This window comes from Chelonoidis abingdonii, chromosome 22, assembly GCF_003597395.2.
Source record: "Chelonoidis abingdonii isolate Lonesome George chromosome 22, CheloAbing_2.0, whole genome shotgun sequence".
Classification (NCBI taxonomy): domain Eukaryota; kingdom Metazoa; phylum Chordata; order Testudines; family Testudinidae; genus Chelonoidis; species Chelonoidis abingdonii.
In genome coordinates this window covers 8,234,619-8,248,449 of record NC_133790.1, presented here as the reverse complement: position 1 = coordinate 8,248,449, position 13,831 = coordinate 8,234,619, and the positions used below count along the sequence as shown (strand labels likewise).

The window sequence follows — 13,831 nt, the reverse complement described above, 5'->3', positions numbered from 1 at the left end:
TGTATTATCAGTTGTGCTCTTTCTTTTTAAGAAATATATAGGATGAGACAAAAGAGAAATAAAGAGTTGGAGACTTTAAACCAACAGCTTCACCTTAGGTACAATTATATCTTAGTTTTGTATAATTCATTCAAAGTCTTTGCGAAGAAGCCAACTTGGTATCTGGCACTTGAAGTCAGAAAAGCAAGTGTTTCTGTACGGAAGTATAGATCTGTGGAAAATACTGCCATCTAAAAATACATTATAAATAATTACTGAAATCTGAGTGTGTGTGTTTTTAATTAAAACACTCACTTTTTAAAAAGGTACTTGTCTCTCCAAATATTTACAAATTTGTAATTCTGTGTTGGAATGTAAGGTGCTTTCTCGCTCTGGCTAGTATAAGTGCTATTTTTTTTTTTAATTTCAAAACCAAAACTTTAAGCATTTCATAATCCTGAAGCTTTTCACTCCAATAGCAAGCTGACAGCTTCTGATGTAAACAGACGGAAGTGGTTGATACCAGGAGCAGAGTATTCAATCTTCACAGGCCAACCTTTAGAAAATCAAGAGAGCATTATGGATAATAGACTGGAGGAAACCTACACTCCTTCTCGGTAAGATAGCTTCCTGTAACCACCACCCTCCACTCTGATGTAGTGGAGAATCAGAGCAGTTGTAATCTAAAAAATATCTATGCAATTTCTGATTTTAGAAATAATTTTCTCTACAATTGACTGTTCTTGAGCTTTGTGCTTGTATTTATTTACTGAAGTCTAAAGTATTTATCCATTGCCTAAAGTGCTGTGCATGTTTTGAAAGAACCTCCTAATCTAGTGTGAAATAGGCAGGGACTTTCTTAGCTCTCCAAGATCTTTTGCCCTTGAAGAGACTTCATAGGTATATCTTGTTCACTGACCAACTCCCATTGCCTTTATGCCCTCTGAAATATTCCACTTCAGTTCCTTGATCAGCAAAGGAGTTCTCGGTTAGAATTGCACTGGCATGGTTGGTTGCAGCTCTGCTGGTTCTGCAGACTTCAGTTTTGATGAGGATGTCACTCTGTCTCTTTAGTAGTTTACCTTGTTCCTTCCTCATTCTCAGGGTAGATTTGATGTTAAGATTTTACAGAGTTGATGTTTGAAAAATTCTAGCTCACCAGACTTCACTCATTTCCACTATTGCTCAGATTTGGGGGTTCACATCATCCTGTAACTAATATTCAAAAGTTAGAGGTTTCTGGATGAAATAAAGAACATTATAAGAATTTCATTTGAATTATTGTAAGATGACAATACTTTGCACCAACAAACTGTAAAGTATTAAATTTATTTCTATGTGAGTGTAACTCTCGGTTGACAATTGGATAGCCTATTTACCATATAAAATCTTGGTTCCTCATACGCTGCTTTCATATACTATTTAAGGCACCATTCTCCTCCTGAAAAGGACCCTTCACTAGAAGACTCTTTAACAAATGTAATGGCAAAAAAAGAAAATGAGGCACCAGACACACCAATCATGAAAGCCTTTAAAGAACTTGAAGAGGGAAAAGCCTTTAAAAGTTGGGGCACACAGACAGAAAAAGAAGACACTTCAACTAGTAAATTTATTTATATTCTTGGATTTGTCTTGACTTGCATCCTCGAAATCATGTGTTTTTTCTCTCTCTCTCTCTCTCTCTCTCTCTCTCCCTCCCCCCCCCCCCCTTTATTTTCAAAGGTTAGAATTAGCCTGGCTCAGGTGACAGGGTAAAAATAGTTAATAGCTTTGCAAAGAGTCTTTGTGTATTTTAAAACAATGCTCTGTAGTTTGTCTAACAAAACCTGCAATAATAAAGCTTAGTTGACTTGTTTAAAATAATGGGAATGCAGGAAATTCTCTATACCATCATCTTAGTTCATCTAGTTCAGTGTCCTTTCTGTAGCGGAAATTTATATACATTGAGTATTAACAAAGTTCCTGCTGTCTTTGCACCCACATTTGTTTTGTTGTAGTGTAACGTCTAAATGTTGGCATGAAAGCTGCCATGTATTATATGACTGAGTAGACTTAATTTCTTCCTCTATGGTGCTGGAGTTGCAGGTGCTCAGTACCTCTTCGCATCAGGCCTTTATTATTCAGGCACTAAAAATATGGATTTAGGAGCCTAAATTCAAGCAGCTAGGTTTGAAAACTCAGGTCCTGTTCTAACTCCTGTCTTTCAAGATACTTGTGCTGCCCTGCTTTCTGTCTCCCATTTCTGTTAAGCCTGTGCTATTTCTTACTAGCTCAGAGTTGTCCTGTTTACCTTCACTTTAAACTCAGTTCTTTTCTTCTGTATCTGTGCTGCAGAACGGCTCTCCTCATAGGTCAGATTAACATCTTACTTCAATGAATGTCAAATATTGCTCAATTTCTAGTGGGGATAGGACTTAAGCATGTACAGCTGGTTAGTATAACACAAACCTACTGACATGGGAAACAGCTGAGATGGAACAAGTACAGGTTTAGTACAGTAGGTTACATGGGGACTGAGTGAAGGAGAATCCTCAATATCCTGTGTGATATAAATATTATTATTATTTTTTTTTTAATAGAAACATCACATAGACGTCACACTGTTGGATTTAATGAAAGCACTTTTAGTGCCAATCGGTCCCCAGAGAAATACAGAGATCAACAAAGACCAAAAAGATATAGCTCACCTAGTGGGCAGAGGTCATCATCCCTCCCACCTTCAAACAGGAAGGCAAACATTCCAAGTAAGCATTTTTGTATACAGGGTTATTGTTCACTTCAAAAAGTGACAAAGAGTTCTGTGGCACCTTATAGACTAACAGACATATTGGAGCATGAGCTTTCGTGGGTGAATACCCACTTCGTCGGATGCATGTAGTGGAAATTTCCAGAGGCAGGTATAAATATGCTGGCAAGAATCAGTCTAGAGATAACAAGGTTAGTTCAGTCAGGGAGGATGAGGCCCTCTTCTAGCAGCTGAGGTGTGAACACCAAGGGAGGAGAAACTGCCTAGCACCTCAACTGCTAGAAGAGGGCCTCATCCTCCCTCTTTGTCACTTTTTACAGATCCAGACTAACACAGCTACCCTTCTGATACACTGCATTTTGAAGTATTTAAATAACATAAGGTTGTGTTACAAACAGCTGAAGGAAGGAAGTTTAAAAGTAAGGATTCTCACACTGTTATCATGGATTTTCTGAAAAAAAGGTTGCGTACATGAGTTACAGAATATATGAAAGCTGTAACCTTGCTATCATTTATCAGTGTGTGACACATACTTTATATGATTTAAATGGACAGAACTTCATGGAGAACTTTGAAAATAATTCTTTAAGACTTGGGATTAAATTGTATTAAGAAAAACTATTTAAATAGAAAAAGTATTAGGCATTCAAATCTTTTCTTCTCTGCAGCAGGAAGAGAAATAATGCTGGCACCAGTGTCAGTAACATACAGCCCAAAACGATCTCCAAACGAAAACCTGTCTCCAGGATTTAGCCACTTGGTTGGCAAAAACGAAAACACAATGACTAGGTACATATTTGTAAATATTAATTTTGCAGCGGGGTTTATTTTCTGATAGTAGTTACACAATTTACGGGCTTGATCCAGCATACCCATACTTTTATAAATAGCTCTTACTCATGGCAGTAGTCTTATCAAATTTGCATATGAGAGAGGCCTGGTCACTTAAGTAAGGGTTTGCATGACTGGGACATATATCTGAAGTCAAGTTTGCTTTTTGAAATAGAGCAAGAATAACCTTGGAAACGCCAGTTAGCATTCACCAAGGTGATGTGTTAGGTATATCGTATTTGATGGAATAATATTGACAGGGAAAAGACTGTAGAGGCATTGTCCTATGTCAACACAGAGTAAATCTGGGTCAGTATGCAGGGATACAAGTGATGCCTTAAAGAATGGGTAAAAAAAAGTAAGCCCTTAGAGCTCTTTTTCACTCCCCCATAGAAACTTATGTGGAGACTAAACCTACTACTGAAACAAAGGATTTTCTTTATACTGTGCTGGCTATCCTGTTTGGCAGAGCTGCAGAGGCAGCATTCTGATTCTGGAGATGGGGTAAAGGGCAGGCATATGTAAGGTGGAGGAAAAGTGATGCTGAACTTTCCTCTTAAGTGTAACATTAAAGTGCTCTTGAGAATGGAAGTCAGAAACAGGTTGCATGATTCAAGGCCTTTGATGTATGGAAACCAAAGAACCTGAAGGTGGGGTTGTAATTAGGAGAATCCAGAGAGATTACATTTTCCATTGAAGAGGAAATTGTTTTTAATATGTAAAAGTATAAAAAGATAAACGATCCTTTATAAAAGGTATTTTTAACAAGTAGTTGTCTCTTCTGCACCCCTTCCCTCGTCATTCTGTAGATTCAATATACTTCTGGATGATTTGGAAACTGTTCCTACCTCTACATTACAACATAGCAATCCAAGAAAGCGGCTGCAGTTTCTTTCTCTAGATGATACAGAAGGTAATTTGTCAGAATGGGCAGAATTATGATTTTTTTTTCTCTTCATTCTCCTAAAGGGAACTTTTTTTTTCCCTCCACATAGCTTCCACCGACTAGAGAAGAGGAATCATGACATTTTTCTAATAAAGCTCTGTCTTTTAGTTTGCAATCAATAAACGCAGTAGTAATATTGCTTGTAGCAGTAGGAAATTACGCTTCTTACAGTAAATATTTAATTTTTATACACACTCAAATATGCACAAACAATAGAATAACAAAAATAATTCAGCTGAAAAATGAGAGGAAATAAATTTCCTAATTTCTAGTTTAGTTATGGAGTATATATGTTACGAGGAACCATGTCATTGTGTGTATTCAATATCCTTAGTGAAGGTTCGGTTACTAAGTGTTGCATGTAAATAGTGAAGGGTAATTATAATAATAAAGCTTGTTAATTTAATTGTTTTAAATAGTTGGATGAAAACATTATTTTAACCACATTTTCATTAAAATACTGAATTTACAATATATTTTTTTAAATTTTTAATATTCAATCATGTTTTTAATTCTTTAACTATAATATAAAGAGCAGTCTGAAGCTACAGTGAAATACTTTTCATGACCTGTATTAAATATTCTGGTTTAATATTGTAGTAAATTATTTTGTTGTAAATCTGAGATTACTAAGGTCTTCAGTCATCAACAGCAACTAATCGATATTATATAACCTCTTCCCAAGTTTAGCTTCATCTTGAGATAATTCTGATATCATGAGGCATAATTAAATACATTAGTAAGTTTGTCGTGAAAGCCTCAAGTGTGAATTTTCATGCCTTTTGTATGTTTGTGTCCTGCAGAATCACAGTGATTCATTGCTTTTCCTATGGTTCACTTTATGTTCTGTTATGTATAATACATTATATATATATAAAAAAAAAAACTGGAAAATTAAAAAAAATAAACAGCACTTTCATCTTTTCATAGGAAGGCAACATTCAGGTAAAGGCATTGACAGCTGTGCTAAACATAGTTCTTGCACTGAATCTTTGCACTCTGGAATGAAGAAAGGAACTGTGGCGTCTGCTTGGGAAGAGAGGAACATACCACACAAAAATGAACAAAGTATTCCTCCACCAGTAGTACCTTATGATGCTGATTCCAAGCATACATCAAGAATTAAGACGTTGGCTGAAACTGAGAGACTTTTTGATGAACTCACACAAGAAAAGCAACAGGTAAAAACCATTTTTCTTCTAAATTTATGAATAAGTTCATTTGTATAAGAGAGAGGCTAGTGAGATAGCCATATAGCTGCACTATGCCTGGCTCAAACCAATTCAAAGTTCCCAGAGTTGTTCTGACTGTGCATCATCTTCCTTGCACAGTAAAGTTCTGATAGTCCAGTCCTTTGACTCTTCTAAGCAAAGTCATATTCTGCAATTGAGATGCAGACAAATGGGGATAGAGGGTCTGAGGTGAATTTATTTTGCAACAAGCCAAGATTTAAACTAGCCTTTCAGAGATGAAAAGTTTGTGCATTAAACCATTCTAGCACCAAATTAGACTGCTCTCTTCTTCAAAGGGATGTTTATGAGGGTGGGCAGAGGTACATATAATTACATAGTATGGAACATTTTATATAGTTATATGATATCTTAACAATTACACTGCACATATATCTCTAACCTGTCCCTGAGTTACTGGCTAATTTACAGCTGCAATATTTTGTGTGTTACTAGATTGAGGCTGCATTGAGTCGAATACCTAGTAGTGGAGGAAGAACAACCTTACAAGCAAGATTAAACCAGGTGAAAACACTTATTTATGTGTATCTGACTATTTTTTCAGTTAATCTCCCAATACTGGAAGTTCAGTCTGTATTCTCTGTTTTGCTACAGATTAAGGTATGGTTTAGTGCAGGGGTAGGCAACCTATGCCACTCGTGCCGAAGGCGGCCCGCGAGCTGATTTTCAGTGGCACTCACACTGCCCGGTCCTGACCACTGGTCTGGGGGGCTCTGCATTTTAATTTAATTTTAAATGAAGTTTCTTAAACATTTTAAAAACCGTATTTACTTTATATACAATAGTTTAGTTATACATTATATACTTATAGAAAGAGGCCTTCTAAAAACATTAAAATGTATTACTGGCACACAAAACCTTAAATTAGAGTGAATAAATGAAGACTCAGCACACCACTTCTGAAAGGTTGCCAATCCCTGGTTTAGTGGATTGTAACAGGAGCTTTTCCATACCACTCTATGCTGCCCATGAATTGGTTTGAATCTTTAGCTTTTATGGAAATTGTTTGCCAGTTATCGTCATGTCTTAGGATCAAATTAAGAAATTATAGAGTGTAAATCAAATTCAGTTAAAATCACTTAGAACTATTGATATGTAAAGTTGTTGTAAATTAGAGCAGTGGTTTTCAACCTTTTTTCATTTGTAGGCCCCTAAATATTTTGAATGGCGGTGTGGACCCCTTTGGAAATCTTTGACATAGTCTGCGGACCCCCACAGCTGTGTGGACCACAAGTTGAAAACCAGTGTTCTATGGCAACGACAGCCTTTTTCAGAATCCTTAGATATAGTCCATGGACCCCAGGTTGTAAACCACTGAGTTAGAATACAGTAGAACCTCAGTTATGAGCAGCTCGGGACTGGAGGTTGTTCGTAACTCTGAACAAAAGATTATGGTGGTTCTTCCAAAAGTTTACAAGTGAACATTGACTTAATACAGCTTTGAAGCTTTACTATGCAGAAGAAAAAGGCTGCATCCTCCCTTCATTTTTAGTAGTTTACGTTTAACACAGTATTGCACTATATTTGCTTTTCTGTTTGTGTGTGTGTGTTTCTTTCTCTCACTGCTGCTGCCTGATTGCATGCTTCTGGTTCCAAATGAGGTGTGTGGTTGACTGGGCAGTTTGTAACTCTGGTGTTTGTAACTCTGAGGTTCTACTGTACATCTACAAACAAATGAAGGTATAGTGGTAGCTCAGGTAGGCACATGCATGCTAGCTTTAATCTAGCTAGCACAAGGAACAATAGTAGTGAAGATGTGGCAGCACAGACGTCAGTGCAGGCTAGCTCCCTGAGTACATACTCAGGTAGACAAATGTCCTGGTGTTAGTGGAAAGCTGTTAATGCATCAGAAAAGACACTGATGGAAAATGGGGACAGTACCAACATATTAATTTTAGAAGACCATTGCTGGTAACTGTATGGTATTGAATGTATTATCTTTTTCAAATGTTTTCTTTAGGAAACCTTAGAAGATCGCTTGGAAAGGATTAATAGAGATTTGGGCTCAATCCGTATGACACTGAAAAGATTTCATGTTTTACGTACCTCTGCAAATCTTTGAGACTTGTATCTATTAAATTCAGATATGCTTTTGTTTGCACTAATGTATAATTATGCACTCAGCAAATGCAAATTGTTTTGTATTTTTGTAAACCCTCAATAGTAGTTTTACAACCATGTTATCCTTTACACACAGCAATATTTTGTACTTCAAATAGCCACATATATTTAAACATATTTTCTTATATTTGAGAAATCAATGTTAATCGTGTATTTTACTATTTAAAAAAAAGTGAATTATTTTTGAATAGCGTATAAGAATTCAGTTTATAATAAGGAAGGTAAGCTGAGGCAGCTTGTTTTCTGAACAAAATCATGTTGTAATCCTTTTGCAGTTCATTTTGCTCACCATTTTTATAGAGATTAATAGCTACATTGTAAATAATAGGTACTATGACATTTTTGAACTTTTTATATTATGCAGAAAGCAACACAAAGCTTCTGTGGTGAATATAACTACAAGCATATGGTAAACACCTTTTTATTTAAAATATTGTAGCTTGGTTTTTAATTTGCTGTTGTGACACATATTAAATAAATGCATGTCTGCAAACTGGAATTCTATTAAATATCCATTTGTATAAATGCACAGAAAATAGTTATACAAACTAAATATTTTTGTTTCAAAATTGTATTTCTTGTGTGATGGGGTGAGGATATTACAGACTCATGTTAATTAAAAATTATTTTAGTGTTGAGACTTACTAATTTATTTAGAATCTTGTTGGAAATATTCAAGGCCAAATTCTGTACCATGCCATCTGGTCTTATCCTCAGATATCTCAGTGTTGGTAAATAAGAACTCCCCTCGCAAGAGGCTTGCAGAGGGAAAAATCTGTGGAGCTCTTCAAGTGTCTAGGGCTTGCACAAACAGTGTGGCCTTTATCTCAGACTGTGAGGGGCATCTTCCCACTGAGCCTAAATTAGTGCTGAAAAGGGGTTTTCAAGTTACAAGAGGGTTGAGTGTTGAAGATGCAGAGCACTACAGAACTACATGCATGGCAGCATTGGTAGAGGGCCTTCTTGGTATGGAAATCTTTTTCATGCCCCTCACAGTCTGAGACAAAGGCCGCACTCTTTGCGCAAGCCCTAGACACTTAAAGAATTCCATATATTTTACCCTCTCAGCCTTTTGCGAGAGTAGTTCTTGTTCTGTATTCTCTCTGTTTGTAATCATTAAGAGTAATTAAACCTAATGATCAATGTAATTGCTCAAAAAATCTCCACAGGTATCTTCCCTTGAGGAAATAGTTTGCTATAGTAACTATGTACTTAATGATTCTACTTTGTCTTGATAAAATTCACTTCTGATTCTCTCTCTCTCTCTCTCTCTCTCTCTCTCTCACACACACACACACACACACACACACACACACACACACACACACACACACACACACACACACACACACACACACAAAAAATGAAGGGATGTATAATAACTCTTGGAAAATAATACTTGACACAGAAATGCATTCTGTACTGTGGTTCAGGAAGTACATTGTATATTAGTGAAAGAGGGTTGAGTTCTGTTTCACTTTGGTTTTTAGAGGTTTGTATATAATTTATCATTCCAGTCTGAGCTTTTGTTTCAGTAGTTTTGTTAACAAGTGCTTTCATTATACTGTTTTAGCAACTAGAAGCAATACTTGCATTAGGTCTGGATGACTGTAGATTGTGATATTTTTTACTAGCTTGATGGCCATTGGCCTATGTTAGCAGATCATTTCTAGCATTGTTTTGCTATTTCTCAACAGCTCTAGTTTGTGATCCATTGTGTCTGAGTTTACAGTGAGTGCTAGCACACATCCCTTCTCCCCCTGACACTCCAAGACCTGGAAAATCTAACCAGAGGTTTTTTTTAATATGCCAGACACTAACGATCATGCTGTCCCCATTCCAATCACAGTTATGTTCACCTTTGTTACCTTTGTCTGGGCTTGTCCTCGTCTGTCCCTCCACAAATGCAAGTTGACACTACACCATTCCTTTTTGTTGCAAGCACATTCTTTCAATTTCTGGCCAAAGAGTTTTGTGATGGGATCGGCCCAGCTCATTTTCAGTCTGCCCAGCGGTTGCTTGTGGTCTCTGAGGATCCAGTCACTGACACAGGTTGTGCACCTATTGTCTTTCCATGACCTGCCCATCACACATTAAAATATGAAATCTGCCTTTTACACTTACAAATTTTGTTGTGGTGAATAGTATGTATTTCTTAGGTGGGACATTACTGAATTACAAAGGTTCATACCTAATATTTCAGGTTTGTATTGTAATATTAAACATTTAATTAGATTATTTCCTGCTGCCCAAGAATAATACTAGGTTTAGGGATATTACCCAGTGATCTAGGTTTTAATCACATCATCTGTTTCAAACTGTGTCAGGGTTCAAGCTATCAACAATATGATTACTTTGCAACAGAAAGGGCAGGGTCATTGGAATAAAGGCAGCGTGTGCAAGTTTGATCTTAATATTAGAGAACTGGGTTTTAAAGCATTCAGTAAAGAACCTTCCCTATTTGGCCCTGCACACGCGTGCATGCGCGCACACACGTGCACACTCACTCACTCTCTCTCTCTCTCTCTCCTCCCCCCCCTCCCACTTTGCCGATTGAAGATTAGAAGGGGGATTGAATATCTCAGTGATGGGGAGCTCAGGTGGTGGAATATTCTCCCTCTGATTTAACATAGACTGAGACTAGTCTTCTGGGCATTTTATATTCTGATTTGTATATTGGATTCAAAATACCTAAAGAGAATAAGAATCTCAGCCTCCAAACAGCTGCAATGCCACTCACAAGGAATGGTGTTTCCACGATTTTGAATTATCATAGTGTTCTTGCTTAATGCCTTCAAGTGTATAATTCAGCCTGAAGGGTCTCTCACAAGCAGTCCATTACTGGATAAGTTTACGCTTGGGAATTAAAACAGGGCTTCAGTCTTCACATTGTCTTAAGTGCTTTTTCTTGTTTACAAATCTGTTCTCTTCCCTCCGTTATCAGAAGAACCAATTTTCCTTGGATAATTGATATACCTACTGGTTTCCAATTTCAGCTATTCCATTATCGCTCCACTACCCTTCATTTTAGACCTAAATTTACCTCCATCCTACCCTCTTTGCTGCCATTCATTTTTTTTTATTACAGTCATTTGTTGACATCAGGAAAGAAGAATCATTCAAGTGAGTTTATATAATTTCTGTCTGAAAGTAACCTCCCATTAGCTCAGAAAGCCTGAGCTGTTTCTCTTTGTGTTGTCATACTGCTGAGAAAAACTAGGTGTTGGTCCAACATTTTGAAATAGTATCACTGATTTTGGGTGCCCTACTGAAAATCAGGTATGAGATGTCTTAAGAAGTGCAGAGAACCTGAATCTCCAAATTAAGTCAGTGGGAAATCTAGATGTTGAGCACTTCTGAAAATCAGGCCAACGGTGTCTTAAGCTGGGAACCAAGAAATAGCCGCACCCAAATCAGTGGCTGCTTTTGAAACTATATCTGTTATTGCAGCTGACATTTCTGAATGGTGTTCCTTTACATAAGATTTTTAAATGTACAATTTTAAAATGGCTTTCCTTTAACACAGATTTAAATCTCATTCTGTGCTGAGGGCCAAATTATATTTTGAACAGGCTCAAACATATTTATGCTCTTTTCCCTTTGCAGTTCCTCCCATTCGTATGGCACTTCTATGCATCGGAGGGATAGGAAATTAACTAGAATCGCCACCTTTGTGTGTGTCAGTCTTTTTTCTGTTAGTTTTCTTGTAGGCAGCTCTCTGGTGTAAATCTCTTCCAGTGCTGAATCTTTACAGCATTATGGTAAAATGAAGAGAGAGGGAGATCAGTTAAGTTCTCTCCAGACCAACTGACTGACCAACATCCCTGCTCTGATAAGTATAGTTAAGTAAGATTATTCTCTGAACTAAATCACTGAGATGTGCTGAAAAATAAACAGTGGAAAAATTTAAAACAAAAGCAACAGGTCCAGAGTTAGACAACGGTTTTATACATCTCATTTCCTGACCCTCAGATGAGGAGTTTTGTTACCTGTAGTAGTTCCTTAAGTATGTTGCACTTAGCTAATTTCAGTTATTTGTATTCCAGTGTATAGTGTAACTGTGGACAGGCACTTTGCAAAGCAAATAAAGAGACAAGGTCCCTGCTTTAAAGTATTTATAATCCTAACAGGAAACAAAACACAACAAGAGTTCGGGCATAAGACAGCAGCAGATGAGCTCTGGAGGCAAGGTTTGGAGGAATCTGTTTTAAGGAGGAGATGAAAGGCACTGGACAAGAATTGGGAGATGTTATATTTGGGTAGGAGCAGGGCCGGTGCAACCATTTAGGCGACCTAGGCAGTCACCTAGGGCACTGGGATTTGGAGGGCGCCACTTTTCTTTGGCAGCGACTCCATTGGCCGGATCATCGGCCGCACCAGTCGCTGCCAGCATTGAGACAGAGGGAGCTAGGGCAGGGGAGTTCAGGGAGGGCTGCCTGCAGCAAGTAAGCCTAAGCTGATTGGTGTCGCAAGCCTGGGAGGCAGAAGTGAAGCAGCCACAGCGTGCTCGGGGTGCTGGTGCTTGGGGTGCTCGTGCGCAGAGCAGGGATGATCTGGGGCGGGGGGGTGCCACAAAGGGGGGCGCCTCAGGGCAGGGGATAGGGGGCGCAAGGTGGAAGATTCGCCTAGGGCGCGAAGCATCCTTGCACCGGCCCTGGGTAGGAGGCAAATTTGGGGAATTTAGTGGAAAAGCTGAAAGGAGCAGTAAGGAAAGAGGATAGGAATGTTAATAGGGAACGAAAATTGGAGGATAAGAGGGCAGTGGTGAGATGTATGTAAGGCTTTGATGGTGGAACAAAGATCCTGAACATGCTGTAATGAAGAAAGTTCAGTATATTGATAATGCAGTTATGTGGATAAGGCTAATGACTTTATATGTAATTCATTGTATGTCTCAGAGCTCTGCAAATTGGTTGACATGTTGTATAGTGTGATAGAAGTACTCACATGACATATATTTTTTAAATAACCAATTACAATAACTAATGATATTATTTTTAAAATATATAAGGAATCTGGTTACTTTTCAGGCTTCAAACCAGTAGAGATCACTGTATTTTTCTTGCTTTTATCCAATTTTGTTAGTGAGCAAAGATGTAAGAGTAGTCAGTGCTGCTAGTCTTGTTATGTGTCTCAGAATCAATCCCTGTGTTAAAATTAGAACAGGAATATCTGTGGCAGCTTAGAGACCAACAAATTTATTTCAGCATGAGCTTTCTGTGAGCTACAGCTCACTTCTTCAGATGCATAGAATGGAACACACAGACAGGAGATATTTATACATACAGAGAACATGAAAAGGTGGAAGTATTCATACCAACAGGAAGAGTCTAATCAATTGAGATGAGCTATCATCAGCAGGAAAAAAAAAAAACTTTTGAAGTGATAATTGAGATGACCCATAGAAGGTGTGAGGAGAACTTAACATAGGGAAATAGATTCAATTGGTGTAATGACCCAACCATTTCCAATCTCTGTTTAGGCCTGAGTTAATTGTATCTAATTTGCATATTAATTCGAGTTCAGCAGTCTCTCTTTGGAGTCTGTTTTTGAATTTTTTTGTTGCAAAATTGCCACCTTCAAGTCTGTCACTGAGTGGTTAGAGAGGTTGAAGTGTTCTCCTACTGGTTTTTGAATGTTATGATTCCTGATGTCAGACTTGTGTCCATTTATTCTTTTGCATAGAGATTGTCCGGTTTGGCCAATGTACCAATGAGACAATGGCAGATGTACCGGAGGCAATGTACCGGACAAAGAGATTGTCCGGTTTGGCCAATGGCAGAGGGGCATTGCTGGCACATGATGGCATCAAATTGGTAGATGTGCAGGTGTTGAAATTGTAACAGGGCTGGGGGGCTGAGAATTTAAAGGAGAGCGGGTCTGGTGGAAGGTCAAATTAAATGAAAATGTTAGGCTTCCTAATTCTGACCCTTAAGTTCCAAGGGTGGCATGTGATGA

The 13,831-nt window shown here is 37.9% G+C and overlaps 1 protein-coding gene across 4 annotated transcripts in view; it reads left to right on the top strand.

Annotated features, from left to right (window-relative positions):
- MPHOSPH9 (M-phase phosphoprotein 9) overlaps positions 1 to 8,372 on the top strand; it is a 46,293-nt gene extending 37,921 nt beyond the window's left edge. For 3 of the 4 annotated variants that reach the window (XM_032800667.2, XM_075059971.1, XM_032800673.2), the window contains exons 17-24: positions 459 to 596; positions 1,407 to 1,582; positions 2,559 to 2,723; positions 3,394 to 3,514; positions 4,366 to 4,469; positions 5,433 to 5,683; positions 6,188 to 6,256; positions 7,713 to 8,372. In XM_032800667.2, coding sequence (XP_032656558.1) covers positions 459 to 596; positions 1,407 to 1,582; positions 2,559 to 2,723; positions 3,394 to 3,514; positions 4,366 to 4,469; positions 5,433 to 5,683; positions 6,188 to 6,256; positions 7,713 to 7,814 — 1,126 coding nt within the window. In that variant the 3' untranslated portion in view covers positions 7,815 to 8,372. The remainder of the gene's footprint in view (positions 1 to 458; positions 597 to 1,406; positions 1,583 to 2,558; positions 2,724 to 3,393; positions 3,515 to 4,365; positions 4,470 to 5,432; positions 5,684 to 6,187; positions 6,257 to 7,712) is intronic. The other variant, XM_032800671.2, reaches the window with a different exon arrangement.
- The last annotated feature ends 5,459 nt before the right edge of the window (positions 8,373 to 13,831 follow it).